This window comes from Geotrypetes seraphini, chromosome 1 (assembly GCF_902459505.1).
Source record: "Geotrypetes seraphini chromosome 1, aGeoSer1.1, whole genome shotgun sequence".
NCBI classification, from domain to species: Eukaryota; Metazoa; Chordata; class Amphibia; order Gymnophiona; family Dermophiidae; genus Geotrypetes; species Geotrypetes seraphini.
In genome coordinates this window covers 120,768,705-120,786,804 of record NC_047084.1, presented here as the reverse complement: position 1 = coordinate 120,786,804, position 18,100 = coordinate 120,768,705, and the positions used below count along the sequence as shown (strand labels likewise).

The 18,100-nt window shown below is 43.3% G+C and overlaps 1 protein-coding gene across 1 annotated transcript in view; it reads right to left on the bottom strand.

The window, feature by feature from the left end:
- LOC117357067 (myosin-IIIb-like) overlaps positions 1 to 18,100 on the bottom strand; it is a 175,968-nt gene that overhangs the window by 109,236 nt on the left and 48,632 nt on the right. Inside the window, exons 4-5 of the mRNA XM_033937254.1 lie at positions 12,458 to 12,560; positions 8,388 to 8,490 (exon numbers count right to left, since the gene is read on the bottom strand). Of these exons, the coding sequence (XP_033793145.1) occupies positions 8,388 to 8,490; positions 12,458 to 12,560 (206 nt within the window). The remainder of the gene's footprint in view (positions 1 to 8,387; positions 8,491 to 12,457; positions 12,561 to 18,100) is intronic.

Sequence of the window (18,100 nt, the reverse complement as noted above, 5' to 3'; positions counted from 1 at the left end):
AAATTATAAAGTGAAATATTTGACAAAATGAATACAATACAACTAACGCAAAACGTGATTATAAACAACAATTTTAGTTTCACCTTCTGGAGCAAGAACATATAAATTCTTGGGTGAACCCACCCTTGAGCAAGCAAAATAGAGTTGTGGGCCGCGAGACCCCCAGAACATATCATCCCAGGTAGTGAGGGATCTGCATACCAAGTTTCGTTCAAATCGGTCAAGCCGTTTTTGCGTGATCGCGGCACATACACACACACATACATACCTCCGATTTTATATATATAGATATACGAAAAATGAATGGAAGAAATTGCAGTACAATTAGTACTATTATTATGGGGTCAGGGGCGAAGCTTGGGCAGGGGTACTCGGTTGACATTTGTTAGACTTAGGGGGTACTTGGATTAGAATCCTGGCTTTCTTCTTTGATCTTATTCAGTATGTGGTTTGTATCTCTGCTGGCTGAGGATCCTGGAAGGCATTTACCTTTGTGTGTCTGTCATAATTAGATTGTAAGCTCTTCTGAGCAGGGACCATCTCTTACATGTACAATGTGCAGCACTTGGTAGAGCTATAGAAATAATAAAATTGTTGTTGTTCAGCCCCATGGATTGAGTCCTTAAATTAATGCCTCTGATAATGGAGCTCCCTAATAACAAGAGTTTTTTGTGATTTAATGTCTTTGTTTGTAAACTCACCTCGGAGACCTTTTCCTGTGCATCATAATACCCCAATACATCACAAGAAATTTACAAGAGTACTATTCGGCAGGAAGGATAACCCAGTCGTAAAGTTATCCGTTTACTTCCGAGTTGTTTTCTCCTAGGTTTGCTGCAGGTAGTGTAATTGCAGCCAGCTCCTATCTGTTGATTTCCTCCCTCATAGAAGCGCGTTGGAGATAGACGGGGCAAGCCTTAAATGACCACATGGCTGTCCTTAGCACAAATGAGCCACAGTTATTACACTGAATGAAAGCCCTGGAGGTTGGTTAATGTGAGTATTGACAGGAGTCAGCAAAACCAGTTGCTAGGGGTGGGTGGGTGTAGGGGAGGGAGAAAGGAATTAATGTTCATAATTTATAGAAATTCAGATGATTGCACTTTATTTTAGTATTTATATACCACTTAAAGCCATTCAGGTACTCAAGTATTTTCCCTGTCTGTCCTGGTGGGGCAGGGGAGGATTAAGAGATTTGCCTAAAGTAAGAAGGAGCCACAATCTCCGGATGCTGAAGCTTTAGCTCTAACCACTGCACTATACTCTCTTGTAACGTAGAATGATATCTAGCCTGACAAGGTTTTGTTATTAGGAGAAACAGGGAAAGCTTTTGTTATTTTTGTTTGTTTTTTTAATAAAATTATAAAGCTGAGAAATACTGAGAAGCAGTTACAGCAGATAAGACAGGATATATATTGACTGGAAAAGGAGGCAAAGTGTGAGGTTATAAAATTCGCAGACGATACCAAACTGTGCGGCAGAGTTAGGACCAGGGAGGAGTGTGAGGACCTACAAAGGGACCTGGACAAGCTGGAAGACTGGGCAAACAAATGGCAAATGCGCTTTAACGTGGAAAAATGCAAGGTCATGCATATAGGGAAAAAGAACCCGTTGTTCAACTACAAATTGGGGGGGGCATTATTGGGAGACAGCAGTCTTGAGAGAGACTTGGGTGTGCTGGTAGATGCATCACTGAAGCCATCTGCTCAGTGCGCAGCAGCCTCGAAAAAAGCCAACAGGATGCTGGGCATCATAAAGAGGGGCATAACAACCAGGATGCGGGAAGTCATCATGCCATTGTATCGAGCGATGGTACGTCCGCATCTGGAATACTGCGTCCAGTATTGGTCGCCGCACCTCAAGAAGGACATGGCGGTACTTGAGAGAGTCCAAAGGAGAGCAACAAAACTGGTAAAAGGGCTGGAACACTGCCCATGCGCCGAGAGGTTGGATAGGCTGGGGCTCTTCTCTCTGGAAAAGAGGAGACTCAGGGGAGATATGATAGAGACCTTCAAGATCATGAGGGGCATAGAGAGGGTGGATAGGGACAGATTCTTCAGACTGAAGGGGACAACAAGTACGAGGGGGCATTCGGAGAAACTGAAGGGAGATAGGTTCAAAACAAATGCAAGGAAGTTTTTTTCACCCAAAGGGTCGTGGACACTTGGAATGCGCTTCCGGAGGAAGTGATCAGGCAGAGTACGGTACAGGGATTCAAACAGGGATTGGATGGATTCCTGAGGGATAGAGGGATTGTGGGGTACTGAGTAAACCAACCTGGTCGTGCATGTGCAAGACCGGAGGGCTAGGACTTCGATAGGAGGGCAGAACTTAAATGGGAAACCAAGGTGACAGGGGAGCCCTTCTGATGATTCAGACAGGCCTTGACCTGTTTTTGGCCACCGCGGGAGCGGACTGCTGGGCAGGATGGACCTGTGGTCTGACCCGGCAGAGGCACTGCTTATGTTCTTATGTTCTTATGACTATTATTAGCCAGCCTGACAATGAAAACTGAAATGCAGAAATCCAAACAATGAACTTAGCTTGAAACTCCTCAGTTCTCCAAGCTCACTCTTGACCATAAAAAAATTTTAATAGAGTTAAGAACATAAAAATTTCCGCTGCTGGATCAGACCCTTGGTCCATCGTGCCCAGCAGTCCGCTCACGCGGTGGCCCTCTGGTCAAAGACCAGTGCCCTAACTTAGACTAACCCTACCTGCATATGTTCTGGTTCAGCAGGAACTTGTCTTTGTCTTAAATCCCTAGAGGGTGTTTTCCTCTATCACAGACTCTGGAAGAGCGTTCCAGTTTTCCACCACTCTCTGGGTGAAGAATAACTTTGTTACGTTTGTACGGAATCTATCCCCTTTTAACTTTAGAGAGTGTCCTCTCGTTCTCCCTACCTTGGAGAGGGTGAACAACCTGTCCTTATCTACTAAGTCTATTCCCTTCAGTACCTTGAATGTTTTGATCATGACCCCTCTCAATTTCCTCTGTTCGAGGGAGAAGAGGCCCAGTTTCTCTAATCTTTCACTGTACGATAACTCCTCCAGCCCCTTAACCATCTTAGTCGCTCTTCTCTGGACCCTTTTAAGTAGTACCGCGTCTTTCTTTATGTACAGCGATCAGTGCTGGACGCAGTACTCCAGGTGAGGACGCACCATGGCCCAGTACAGCGGCATGATAACCCTCTCCAATCTGTTCGTGATCCCCTTCTTTATCATTCTTAGCATTCTGTTCACCCTTTTTGCCGCCGCCGCCACCACACATTGCGCAGACGGCTTAATCGACTTGTCGATCAGAACTCCCAAGTCTCTTTCCTGGGAGGTCTCTCCAAGTACCGCCCCTGACATCCTGTATTCGTGCATGAGATTTTTGTTACCTACATGCATCACTTTACACTTATTCACATTGAACCTCATCTGCCATGTCAATGCCCATTCCTCGAGCCTGATTATGTCACGTTGCAGATCTTCACAAACCCCCTGCGTCTTCACTACTCTGAATAACTTTGTATCGTCCGCAAACTTAATCACCTCACTTGTAGTACCTATGTCCAGATCATTTATAAAGATGTTGAAGAGCACGGGGCCAAGCACCGAGCCCTGCGGTACCCCGCTGGTGACACTCTTCAGTCCGAGTATTGTCCCATTTACCCCCCACTCTGTTTACTATGCTCCAGCCAGTTTTTAATCCACGTGAGTATTTCACCCTCGATTCCATGGCTTGCAATTTTCCAAAGTAATCGTTCATGAGGAACTTGTCATAATACCTTCTGAAAATCCAGATGTACAATGTCTACCAGGTCGCCCTTGTCTATCTGTCTGTTTACTCCCTCAAAGAAGTGCAGCAAGTTTGTCAAACATGATCTGCCTTTGCTAAAACCGTGCTGACTGGTCCTCATCATACCTTGTCTGTCAAGGTGATCAATGATGCGGTCCTTTATCAGTGATTCTACCATCTTTCCCGGTACCGAGGTCAGACTCACCGGTCTGTAGTTTCCCGGATCTTCCCTCAAACCTTTCTTGAAGATCGGTATAACATTCGCAACCTTCCAGTCTTCTGGAATCTTTCACGATTTGATCGACAGATTGGCTATTAGTTCCTTGATGACCCTCGGATGGATGCCATCTGGTCCCAGGGATTTATCGCTCTTAAGCCTATCAATCTGCCCGCACATCTCCTCTAGACTGACCGTCAATCTTACCAGCTTTCCGACTTCGTTTCCACCATATAGCCTGATGGGGTCCGGTTTGCTGTGTAAATCTTCTTCGTTAAATAAAGACGCAAAAAATGTGTTCAGTTTGTCGGCGATTGCTTTGTCCTCCTTTAGCGCTCCCTTTATTCCATGGTCATCCAACAGTCCCATCACTTCCTTCGCGGGTCATTTCCGCTTAATATATCGAAAGAACGGCTTGAAGTTCTTCGCCTCCTTGGCTATTTTTTCCTCGTAGTCCCTTTTGGCCCCTTTTACTGTCTTATGGCACCTGCGTTGATGTTGTTTATGCTTGTTCAAGTTTTCATCCGTTTTTGACCTTTTCCATTCCTTAAACGAAGTTTCCTTGTCTCTGAATGCTTCCTTCACCTCTACAGTGAGCCACGCCGGTTCTTTGCTTTTTTTCTTCTTAGATCCCTTGTTGATACGATATATATAGATTTTGCGCCTCAGTGACTGTGTCCTTAAAAAGGGACCAAGCTTGCTCTAGCATTTTTACAGTGCTTATCCTCTTCTTAATCTTCTTCCCTACCACGATTCTCATCCCTTCATAATTCCCTTTTTGGAAGTTCAGTGCCATGGCTGTCATTTTGGACCGATGTTTCTCCCCTGCGCCAAGATTGAAGTAGATCATATTGTGATCGCTGTTTCCCAGCGTCCCTTCTACATCTTGTGCCGGTCCTCGTAGGACATTTAGAATTAAGTCTAGAATTGCATTTCTTCTAGTATTTTCCTTGACAAATTGTTCCAGGATGTAGTCGCCTACAGCATCCAAGAACTTGGTCTCCCTAACACAGCCGGAGGTGCCTAGGTTCCAGTCTATTCCCAGATAGTTGAAGTCACCCATGATAACTGCGTTGCCTCCCTTGCAGTTGCGTTTAATCTCATCCATCATTTCTCCAACAATTTCTTCAGACTGCCCTGATAAGAGAGAATTTCCAAGCACGTCTGAACAGGTTGCCTCTATGTGTTATATCTTACTAACGACAGAGGGACTCTCCCTTTTGCATGATGTAAGTATGGTGAGCATTAGCAGGAAATTCATATGCCACATGCCCCGGCTTAGGAACAAGGTTTATTCCGACCATAGTGTGTGCAGGGCCAGATTCTATAAATGGCACCTCAATTGAACGCCATTCTATACCTTGTGCTCCAAGTTGGGCATCGGTTATGGAAGTGAGTAGCACTATGATTTGTGCACATGGCCAGGCTAAGAGATTTACGCGTGCATCTTCGTAGACTCGTAGCAAGATGTGTGCCTACATTCAGATTGTTGGAACTGTTGGTTAACACTCAATTCTCGTTACTCAAATAGCATTTGCGATATTAAGTGCCATATATAGAACATGGAGGACAGCAGAGTGAAGCTCCTTTGGGGTGAGACACTGTACACACATCTCAAAAAGTGATATTGAAGAGTTCAGCGGGCAATTCCTTTGGAACCATAAACCAGACTCTTAAAGATATCTAGAATGAAATGGTATGGTGGCTGCGTTGGTCAATTTTTCAAGGCAAAATATAGAAATAAAAACCAATGGAAATAAGGTAATACCTTTTTTATCAGACTAACAACTTAAAGATACGTAAGAACTGGAAGTACCAAGAGCTTCTATGACCACACTGTCATGTATAAGAATGCACTAAGAGCCCAAGAAAATGTATCAGAAAAATGGAAAAATATTAACTATCAGACTGAGGACACAGGTTCGATTACAAGGAATTTCCAAGCACACCTGGATAGGCTGTCTGCACATTACATCTTATGCTCTCCTGTACCATGCAAGTATTACAGGAAGTGTTGACAGTAAATTATATTCCAAATAACCTGCATTAGGAGTGAGTTATGTTATTGTCATTTGAAGACATTGCTCTCCCTTCCCCAAGAGAAAAATAAGACAAAGCGAAAATCTGAGGGACCTAACCAGGGACACACTGTGCGTCCACCACAGAACAATGATAAAATCTATCCTTCTGGATAATGCACTGCACATCCACCCCCTCACTGCAAAGACAAAATGAGGCAGAGAGGTTAAGTAGGAGCCAGCTGGGGCCTACCATGAATGATACTAGTGACCTGGATTGGCTACCATGAGAAAGGGCTACGGGGCTTGATGGACCATTGGTCTAATCTAGTAAGGCTATTCTTATGTTCTTAGAATAGCCTTACTGGGTCAGACCAATGGACCATCAAACCCAGAAGCCCGTTCGCACAGTGGCCAATCCAGGTCACTAATACCTGGCCAAAACCCAAGGTATAGCAATATTCCATGCTACCAATACAGGGCAAGCAGTGGCTTCTCCCATGTCTTTCTCAATAACAGACTATGGACTTTTCCTCCATAGTCCAAACCTTTGTCCAAACCATAGTCCAACCCTCCACCCCTAACCACGCCCACTTATGACATGCTGTAGACATATTAACAGCAGCTACACTGTAGATGCTTTACAAATTTCTAATCGGTTTTAAATGATGCAATCAGTTATTATGCCCATTGAAACAATTAAGTTAGGGAATATTAGGGTGCTCACTGCTGCTTAACTTACAGCAGCGTTTAGAGAATATGGCTCTTAAAATCTAGGTATTACAAAGTTCTAATGTTTAAAATGGTTCAATAAATGAAGAAAAAAAAAAATCAACCAAAATGTTCTGCCTGTGCACATCCCTAACTTGTTCCCTTATTCTTGCTGTGCTTTTTGTAAAACTTGAATGTGGATCTAAGCGAAATATACCGTTTGACTCCCACCAAATTCCCATCTGACCTTTGCTCACATCTAATCAACCTACAACATCTGCTGATGTTGAATGATTATAATAGCTGAGATTATTTGTGGTCAGTTTTGAAATATGTTGGCAGAATGGTGTGGAAAAAGTTGTCAGAGATCCCACTTCTGCTGTGCCTGACTTCTCTCCCAGCCAGCTCTGCCTTTCACGAACGCTGAAAACTCATTAAACTAAACAAAAAAAAAAAAAAAAAAAAATGGCCTCCAAGTTCATAAACTACCTTTGTTGTGTTTTGCCATTCTAAACTTGTCCAAACCTTTCTTAAAACCAGCTTTGCTATCCATTCTTACCACATCCTCTGGCAACATGTTCCAGAGCTTAACTATTCTGAGTGAAAAAAAATTCCCTCCTATTGGTTTTAAAAGTATTTCCGTGTAACTTCGAGTGTCCCCTAGTCTTTGTAATTTTTGACGGAGTGAAAAATCGAGCCACTTGTACCCATTCTACTCCACTCAGGATTTTGTAGACTTTAATCACATCTCCCCTCAGCTGTCTCTTTTCCAAGCTGAAGAGCCCTAACCTTTTTAGTCTTTCCTCATACGAGAGGAGTCCCATCCCCTTTATCATCCTGGTTGCTCTTCTTTGAACCTTTTCTAGCGCCACTATATTTTTCTTGAGATAAGGAGACCAGAATTGAACGAAATACTCCAGATGAGGTTGCACCATGGAGCGATACAGGGGCATTATGACATTCTTAGTCTTGTTAACCATCCCTTTATTAATAATTCCTAGTATCCTGTTTGCTTTTTTGGCCACCAACACACATTGGGCGGAAGGTTTCATCGTATTGTCTACAATGATATCCAGATCCTTTTCTTGGGCGCTAATCCCCAAGGTGGACCCTAACATCCAGTAACTGTGATTCAGGTTATTCTCCCAATGTGCATCTCTTTGCATTTGTCCACATTAAATTTCATCTGCCACTTGGACGCCCAGTCTACCAACTTCCTAAGTCTGCCTGCAATTTCCAAATCCGTTTTTAACAACTTTGAACAGTTTAGTGTCATCTGCAAATTTAATCACCTCACTTGTTCCAATTTCCAGATTATTTATGAATAGTTAAATAGCACCGGTCCCAGTAAAGACCTCTGTCACTCCACTGTTTACTCTCCTACAGAGTAATACACTGCACATCCAGCCCCTTACTATAAGGCCCTGCAGTACTGAACTGGAAATGATTACACATTTCATTGCTGGCCCAGACGTACTTATCTCAGGTGGCCTGTACACGAAAGGAACGGTACAATGGCATTGGCTTAGTGACTGGAAACTATACAGACATTATCAGCATTCTGAAGGAAAAAGGAAGTTGTGATCACTAGGGAGGAAAAAAAAAAAAGCTCAATGCAAGAAAACAGGACACTGAGGTGACCAATCTGAGAATTCACCTGTGCCGTCGCTGAATCGCAGCTGGATGTATTTCCCAAATCGGCTGCTATTGTCATTTATGACTGTCTGAGCATTGCCAAAGGCTTCCAACAAAGGGTTAACCTGGAAAGGAAAAGATAAATTACACAGATATCCCAAGTAAGACACGTCAAGACTGAGACTTCATGCAATAGCTGTGTCTGAAGAGGAGACGAATTGTACCTCCCGAGAACAGCTGAAACGGAAATCTCCATCTGGATAGGAGCTTCCCAATAATTTCAAGGGAAATCATAAGAACATAAGAATTTGCCTCCGCTGGGTCAGACCAAGAGTCCATCGAGCCCAGCGGTCCTCTCCCGCGGCAGCCCATCAGGTCCATGACCTGTAAGTGATCTCTGCTTATTCCTAGGATAAGCAGCATAAACTCTGTTTTACTCCTTGGGATCTAGCTAGATGCTTGGGACCCGGGTTGGCCAGTGTTGAAAACAGGATCCTGGGCTTGATGGACCTTTGGTCTGTTCCAGGATGGCAATTCTTATGTCCTTAATCTCGTTTAAGGAAACAAAAGTGTTTCATACTCACAAGCCACCCAAACACTTTCTTACTTTATTTGTTAAGACCTTCTGTTCTAAGTCTACATTTATCGAAAAGGGATGAAATGACATCCAGAGCAAAAAGCTTCTTCCTCACCTTGAAACTGAGCAATTTGGAAAGAATGGTAAATAAATAAAATGAAATTAGCAAAATGAAATAAAAAAAAGGGATGGAGCCGGATGGTGTACGGTACATCCGAGGGTACTGAAGTTCTGGTGGCTCTGCTGACTGACCTTTTCAATGCTTCTCCAGAGTCAGGAATGGTACCGGAGGATTGGAGGAGGGCGAATGTGTTTAATATTATGATGCACTCATTAGGTTTAGAACAGGGGTGTCCAACCTGCGGCCAAGTGAAGTATTTTATGCGACCCCAGTCGAGGGCGATGCAGTGTTTTCCTAATCAAAAAATGCTTCCACATACTATGGAAACTCTGCACACTAAAACCATTATTCGACTTCATTTCATTCAGGCTGTTGGTCCAATCTCTGGTCCTAAGCACACTTGACTATTGCAACATAATCTACCTAGGATCTCACAAAAAAACCATCAAGAAATTGAGACTTATCCAGAATCCAGCCGTCCGATTTATCGTTGGCTTGAAAAAATCTGACCACATCACCCCATACTACAAAAAACTCCACTGGCTACATATAGAGGCAAGAATAATTTTCAGATTTGGCTGCCTCTGCTTCAAGACTCTTTTCGGCAAAGCACCCACCTACCTTCTGAAACACCTCACCCTGCAGGACAAACTCCGCTTCTCACGCAGAACACTGCTGTTCACTTTCCCTTCTCCCAAAGGATGAAAATTCAATAGATTCTTCAACAAAACACTTTCTTTTCAAGCAGGGGTCTGAAACACCTTAAGTGACCTAATCTGAACTCTCTAACATACCACTCTTTCAGAAAATCACTAAAAACTCACCTAATTGACAAATTTACCTGATCCTCCAAATCTGCGCAACACCTACCTCATCTGACACACCTCTTCCTCCTACCCTATGCTACCTCATCACACTTCTGTCTTTCTACCCCTCCCCAATTCTAATTGATGTTACCTCTCTGGCATAGTAGCATAGTAGATGACGGCCGATAAAGACCCCGAATGGTCCATCCAGTCTGCCCAACCTGATTCAACCTAAACCCTTCAATTTTTTTCTTCTTAGCTATTTCTGGGCAAGAATCTAAAGCTTTACCCTGTACTGTGCTTGGGTTCCAACTGCCAAAATCTCTGTTAAGACTTACTCCAGCCCATCTACACCCTCCCAGCCATTGAAGCCCTGGTGGCTCTGCTGACTGACCTTTTCAATGCTTCTCCAGAGTCAGGAATGGTACCGGAGGATTGGAGGAGGGCGAATGTGGTTTTTCTCCACAAAACCAGAAGTAAGGAGGAGGTTGGGATCCACAGGCCTGTTAATCTGACCTCTTTGGGGAGTAAATTAATTGTTGTACTAAATCATACTAAAGGTCCATCTAACCCAGTATCCAGACACCCAAAAAAAAGCAAAATTCCACAATAGCAAACCCAGAGATCAAAGTGGCTGTTCCAGGTCTATCTTAGCAACAGTTTATGGACTTCCTCTAGGAATTTATTCAAACCTATGCTAACTACTCTTTCCACATCCTTTGGCAACAATACCAGAGTCAAATTATGCAGATAATGCAGTTTCTGAAGTCTAATGGACTACAAGACACAAGGCAACATAGTTTTAAAAGAGGCAAGCCTTGTCAAATTAGAGAGATCAATTTCTTTGGGTGACCAGAAATCTGGGTCAGGGGAGTCACTAGATGCGATGTACTGGCATTTCAGCAAGGTTTTTTATACAGTTCCACACAGACACTTTGTAAAACTGAGCATCATTAATGCGAGATCTAAAATGGCCGACTCAGAAACTGTTGAGAGGGGAGACAAATGGAGAATTACAAGGGCTTGAGCATGCGCAGATGCATGCTCAAAGCCGGCAGAGACTGGGAAGAAGAAGATCTTCAAGCGGCACCGGCACTTGTGGGCTGCGTGCCAGTGCCAAAGGGGGGGGGGAGTTAAAGTTGGTCGGGCGGGGGTTCCTGTTCTCACAGGGGGTGCCGATTCGAGCGGGGGAGGTGCCTTTGTGAGCGGGGGAGAGCGGTTCTCGTGCCGGTGTCAGACGGGGGAGTGAGTTAAAGTTGGTCGGGCGGGGGGTGCCTGTTCTCATGGGGGGTGCCGGATCACGCGGGGGGGGGGGGACGGGAACGTATCAAAGCAAGTTTCCATTATTTCCTATGGGGAAACTCACTTTGATAAACGAGCATTTTGGATTACAAGCATGCTCCTGGAACGGATTATGCTCGTAATCCAAGGTACCACTGTATTAGGAAAGAGATGAAGGCATTACGATATTCTTTTGATTTGTTTTCTATCACTCCATGGTGAGGCCTCATCTTGAGATATAAGAACTAGAATTGCACCAAATATTCAAAGAAAAGATTTAGCCGAATTAGTTAGAGTACAGAGAAAAGTAATCAAACTGATTACAGGATGGAATGACTTCCTTGTGAGGAAAGGCTGCTGATGTTAGAGAAAAGATGGTTAAGAGGAGATATGATCAAGGTTTAAGAAATTCTGAGTAGAGTGAACAGATAAGAGTGAGTCGATTCTTTACTCTTTCAAAGAGACTGGGGGGGGGAAGGGGTCATACTATGAAGTTACTACACAATACATTTAAAACAAGTCAGAAAAACTATTTTCTTATTCAAGACGTATGCAAGCTCAAACTCATTCCGCATCTCCAGCCCTCAACATTCTACATAGCAGATAAAGACCTGAACGGTCCATCCAGTCTGCCTGGTAGTTACATGCATTACAATTTCATTATTAAAGTGCCTTTTTTTCTTTGTTCTTTCTGGGCCACAGAGCTTAGAAGTCCGCCCGGAACCGTCCTTAGGTTCCAACTACAGGAGTTGCTGTTGAAGCTCACTCCAGCCTATCCAAACCATCTCATCATTTGCGAAATTCAGAGCATGAAAGTCTGCCCAGGACCATCCTCATATTCCAAATTCCTGGGGCTCCCATGAAAGCCCTCCCAAGCCCATCCTAAACCGAATTGCCATATACAGGACACAGATCGTGCTAGTTTGCCCGGTACCAGCCTTAGTTCTTCAATTTTTATCGCATTCTAGTTATAGATCCTGTGTTCATCCCACTTTTTATTTTTTTTAGTCACCGTTTTCCTCTCCACCACCTCCCTTGGGAGAGCATTCCAGGCATCTACCACCATCTCCATGATAAAGAATTTCCTTACATTACTCCTACGTCTACCATTCGAAACTAAACTAAAGCTTAACTTTGTATACTGAGTCATCATTCTGAGAAGGCTCGACTCTGTTTATAGCAATTAAATAAACAGGGAATGATTTACAAATGATAGACCTCTAGTTTTACCAAATTTCCCTTCTCCTGTAAGATCTGCTACTCCAGTTTCATGATCTTCTAGTACTTCCTGCTCCCTGAATGTTCACCTGTAAGATTTGCTGCTCCAGTTGCGAGTTCCCTTTGCACAGCTCCATGATCTGCCTCAGTAGCAGCTTTGTGCTTTCAGTCTTTCCTGCCCCACTCTCACCACTGCCAAGAGAAAGAAAATAATGAAAACAGCCAAGATAATCTGCACCATTTGTTCACCTAATCATGCAAAACTTTTAGGACTCGTTACTCACTTTCTCCAAATTCAAGCTTAAGGTGAGATATTGAACTAAACAAAATATTTGCCTTTCCAAATGGGATCATAACCTAAGGTCCTGTGTTTTGGATAGTAATAAGTCATCAGCATCTCTAAATATGTTGAACCCATCCAGTGTCGGCATGTGGGGGGGGGGAGGGGCAAACATGGCAACTGCCCTGGACCCCATGGGTCTGGGTAACTCTCCACCTTCTCGGACCATCACCTCCCTTCCTCTCACTTTCTGATAAGAACATAAAAATAGCCTTACTGGTTCAGACCAATTGTCCATGTAGCTCAGTATTCCATCTTCATGGTGGCCAATCTAGGTCACAAGTACCTGGAAAATAGTAGCAACAATCAAACTTTTCCTTTCCAGAGGGCCCTGGCACAGCAGACATTCTTATAAGCTGCCAACAGCAGGCCCAAAGCTTTCCCTCTGCCACGATCTGCCCCCTCTGATGCAACTTTCTGTTTCTGCCTGGGCAGATCAGGGTATAGGGAAAGCTTTGCAGCCACTGCCAGCAACTTGTAAGAATGGTTGCCGCACCAGGACCCTCTGAAAAAAGAAAAGTTTGATTTTTTTAAAGAGGATAAGAAGGTGAGAGGAAGGGAGGGAGATGGACCAAGAAGGTGGAGAGTGTTAGCCCAGGAGAGAGATAGAGACAGAGAGATAGACCTTAAGCCCCTCCTATGAGAGGGGCCTTAGGTATGTGGGCCAATCAGGGCTTTAGGCCACCTTCCATAAGAACATAAAAACATAAGAATTGTCGCTGCCGGGTCAGGCCAGAGGTCCATCATGCCCAGCAGTCCGCTCCCGCGGCGGCCCTTAGGTCAAAGACCAGTGCCCTGGGCTGCACTGGTGACGGGCCTAAGACTCCAATTGGCCTGGGTATCTAAGGCCACTCCCATAGAAGGGGCTTAAGGTATCCAGGCCAATCAGAGCCTTAGGCCCCCTCCCCGGTGCACCCCTTAATGCACCAGGAAGAGGAAGGCCCGCCATTTCAAAGAGGTGAGCCTGCTGGCTTCTACAACGAGGTATGAGGAAGGGCTGCAGGGATTCTGGGCTGACCCCTTCAGTCCACCGGACCACCAGGGCTGTCTTTGGGGGTCTTGTTGGAGGAAGGGTGGGAGGGGGGATCTTCATGTAGGGTGGTGATGTCGATGGGAGCGTCAGGAGTTGGGGGGGTCTAGGTGGCCCAGATGCTCAACCAGGTTGCCGAGCTAGGAGGAAATGAGCATTCCTCCTGTCTCTCTGGGTGTGTTGCGATCGTAGGGGTGGCCTTCATTGTCAGGGGGGGAAGGTTAGAGAAGTCGTGATTATTGTGGGGGTGGGGGTGGCAGCTCGGCTCACTTTTTTTTAATATGGGGTAGATATTGTATGTGTGTTACACATGCATAGCATCTGTGCTTATTTAAAAAAAAAAAAAAGTTATGATACGTTAAATATATTAATTTCAGGGCTGAACCATCGGTAGGACAGGTAAGCAACTGGTCTTGACCAGTCACTTTTCAGATCGCTATAAGCGATCACTTGTTTTTGGTGCTTCGGGAAGCCATGTTAGAGCATCAATTTTTCTGCTAGTTTGCATGGCATTTCAATATTAATTACAAGTTCAAGTTCAATTTATCTAATAAACCGCAACTATAAACCCAAAAGGTAAATCTAAGTGGTTTACAATAAAATTTAAAACAAACAATATAAAAATAGAAATTAAACAAAATGTAAAATACAATTGAAAACATGAGTAAAGAAGGGAATCAACAGTTACAATAAAAACAAAAAGATTGGGGAGAGGGATGAGCAATATGGTAGGGGAGGAAACAGAAAATTAGTTCTGCCCACACGGATATGAGAAAGCCAAGAATGCAACTTTTGAGAAAGGTAAATTAAGAGCAAAGAGCAAGGAGAAATTATAGGCCTTTAATTGTATCTTGAAGGTTGTGAATGATTTTTCTGAACGGAGATAAAAAGGCAAAGAATTCTAGAGAGTAGGAGCCATAGCAGAAAATGAAGAATTCCTATGAAAATCAGGGAAAAGTTGTCGGAATGAAGGAATGGCTAATAACTATTGCTGTGAAGAGCGTAGGGTTCTCTGCAGCAAGTATGGGACCAAGAGACTATATAAAAAGGAGGGAAGACCACACGATAAAATCTTGTGAGAAAGGATTTTACAAGCAAAAGGGAGGCGATCCAAGACTGGAAGCATACGTTCTGATTTTAGAAGCGAACGGGATGATGTAATCTTACAGCAATGTTCTGGACTAATTGTAGATGATGTAATTGGTATTTTGGGAGTCCAATGAGAACGGAATTCCAATAATCAAGTTTGCTCAAGACAAGGGAATATTTTAGAATACCGAGTGAACTTTGTTGAAGAAATAAGCGAATAGTTCGAATTTGATGGGGAGTGTAGAAAGATGAAGAAACCAACTTAGAAATATGTAAATGAAACTGTCTTTACCCCCTCAAATATTTTGCTTTGAAATTTTGAAAAGGCAAGATAACAAAATTTGAATAAACTTGAAACTTTGTTACACCCATAATTTTGGTTTTCATAGTGAAATTTGCATGGCTGGATTGGAGAATAAGTGATCGTGGAGAAAACGACTCGATAAACCATTTTGTACATCGGATCGGCAAAACCGGTTTAGCGACGATCATTAGACAATCGCTGACTTTAGTGCATCAGGGTTTAAGTCATTTAAAATTGTTTTATCTGTGGTAATAATGGCAGGTGGGGATATCAGGGAGGGTGGGGTGGCATGAGGGAGCAGGGAGGAGAGGGGATCAGGGGTCCCCTCCTTAATTTCTGTCCTGGATCCCAGTACGTCTAAAACCAGTCCTGAAGACATCTTATTTAAAACTTTAAATGTCAAATTTTAAACTGAATCCTGAACATTATGGGAAGTCAGTAAATGTAGCTTCAGAACAGGGAGAATACACTTCCTAAATCCATAGACTGCCCAAATTCTTGTTGAATTCTGAATTTTTGTGGTAAACCAATGTATCGAGTTACTGTACCTAAAGCTTGCATGACAGCTTCAAGGTCCTTAGTCTATTAAAAGAACAAACTTTTCCACTGATCCTCACTTTTCACTTATAACATTCTTTTTCATAACCACATTTCAGTCTAGGTAAGAACATAAGAATACCCTTGGACTGGGTCAGACCAATGGTCCATCTAGCCCAATAGCCCGTTCTCACAGAGGACAATCCAGGTCACCAGCACTGGGACAAAACCCAAGGAGTAGCAACATTCCATGCCACCGATCCAGGGCAAGCAGTGGCTTCCCTCATGTCTTTCTCAATAACAGACTATGGACTTTTCCTCCAGGAACTTGTCTAAACCTTTCTTAAAACCAGCTACGCTATCTGCTCTTACCACATCCTCTGGCAACACGTTCCAGAGCTTAACTATTCTCCAAGTGAAAAAAATAAATAAATAAATTTCCTCCTATTGGTTTTAAGAGTATTTCCCTGTAACTTCATCGAGTGTCCCCTAGTCTTTGTAAATTTTGATGGAGTGAAAAATCGATCCACTTGTACCCGTTCTACTCCACTCAGGATTTTGTAGACTTCAGCCATCTCTCTTCCAAGCTGAAGAGCCCTAACCGTTTTAGTCTTTCTTCATAGGAGAGGAGTTCCATCCCCTTTACCATCTTGGTCGCTCTTCTTTGAACCTTTTCTAGTGCACTATATCTTTCTTGAGATAAGGAGACCAGAACTGAACACAGTACTCTAGATGAGGTTGAACCATGGAGCGATACAGGGACATTCTAACATTCTTAGTCTTGTTAACCATCCCTTTTTTAATAATTCCCAGCATCCTGTTTGCTTTCTTGGCCACCGCCGCACATTGGGCGGAAGGTTTCATCATATTGTCTACAATGACACCCAGATTCTTTTCTTGGGCGCTAATCCCCAAGGTGGACCCTAACATCCGGTAACTGTGATTCAGGTTATTCTTCCCAATGTGCATCTCTTTGCATTTGTCCACATTAAATTTCATCTGCCACTTGGACGCCCAGTCTTCCAACTTCCTAAGGTCTGCTTGCAATTTTTCACTATCCAAATGCGTTAACGACTTTTGAAAAGTTTAGTATCATCTGCAAATTTAATCACCTCACTTGTTCCAATTTCCAGATCATTTATAAATAGGTTAATAGCCCCAGTACACAAGTTATTTCTCTGCTTGTCTTATAATCTAAGCTAAATTACAGTGATTTGGTTAGAATCAAGCAGAACTTCATCAAATGAACTATGAAACCAGGATTGAAAACTCCAACTTTCCCCACCCAGAATGGCTCAGTTTTATTTTACACTTAAGCTCAGACTGCCAAAACCTCAACCAAATGTGAGCAAATGTTTGTCATAGATTTATGATACTCTTATCAAGTGGGAAATATAAGAACATAAGATCAGCCATACTGGGTCAGACCAATGGTCCATATAGCCCAATATCCTGTCTTCATGGTGGCCAATCGAAGTCACAAGTACCTGGCAGAAACCCAAATACTTGCAACATTCCATGCAACTGATCCAGGGCAAGCAGTGGCTCCCCCATGTCCGTCTCAAAAGCAAACTATGGACTTTTTTTCCAGAAACTTCTCCAGATTTTTAAAAACCCATCTGGTAGAAGTCAGATGTTAACACCATATAGAGGTGGATGAATGATGTTAGCCCTGTGAAACTCCAGGATAAGTAGTTATGAGTCGGAGCAGACTTCACCCAACAATATAAAATCAATCTCCTATCAACACTGCAATAAAGTTGTTTTAATCCAGCAAATGAAGGTGATAACTTGGGTATTGAATTGGAGGCTGTTGTGGCGTTCAGGGATTGAGACCTATGAGGCTCTTTTGTGATTGACATTTGTTGATCGATTCCAATTCAATTTCACCCATGTAAAGCATCTTTATTATACAATGTAAATATGCAAGTTATAACAGGAGTGAAAGTACCACATACACAAGTGGAGAAATAGAACAAAGAGGAGAGATTTTGACAGAAAAATTCTACCAAAGAACAGAAGAATTGCCGCACCCGCGGCAGCCCTTGGTCAAAGACCAGACTAGCCTCATCTGCGTACGTTCTGAAAGGGAGCTTAGGAGTGCATAAAGAATCAACGGAGGAGACGTACACAAGGATTGCTTTATTGGGACAAAGCGAAGGTCCAACAGTGGCCAACCCAGGTCAGAAGTACTTGGCAACATCCCAAAAGAGTCAGACAGATTTTATACTGCTTCTCAAAATGCCCAGCAGCCAACAGCTATCATGGACCTCAGCGGCAACTCATCTCGCATGGGATTCATCCGGCGACTCACCTGCATCCTCACCAGTCTGAGTTTTTACTTTTATTTCTTAGAAAAATGGTTTTGTTTGGACTCAGTTTTGCAGTGCTCAGTCTTTGTAAAATTAATCAAATCAGATTTATACAACAAA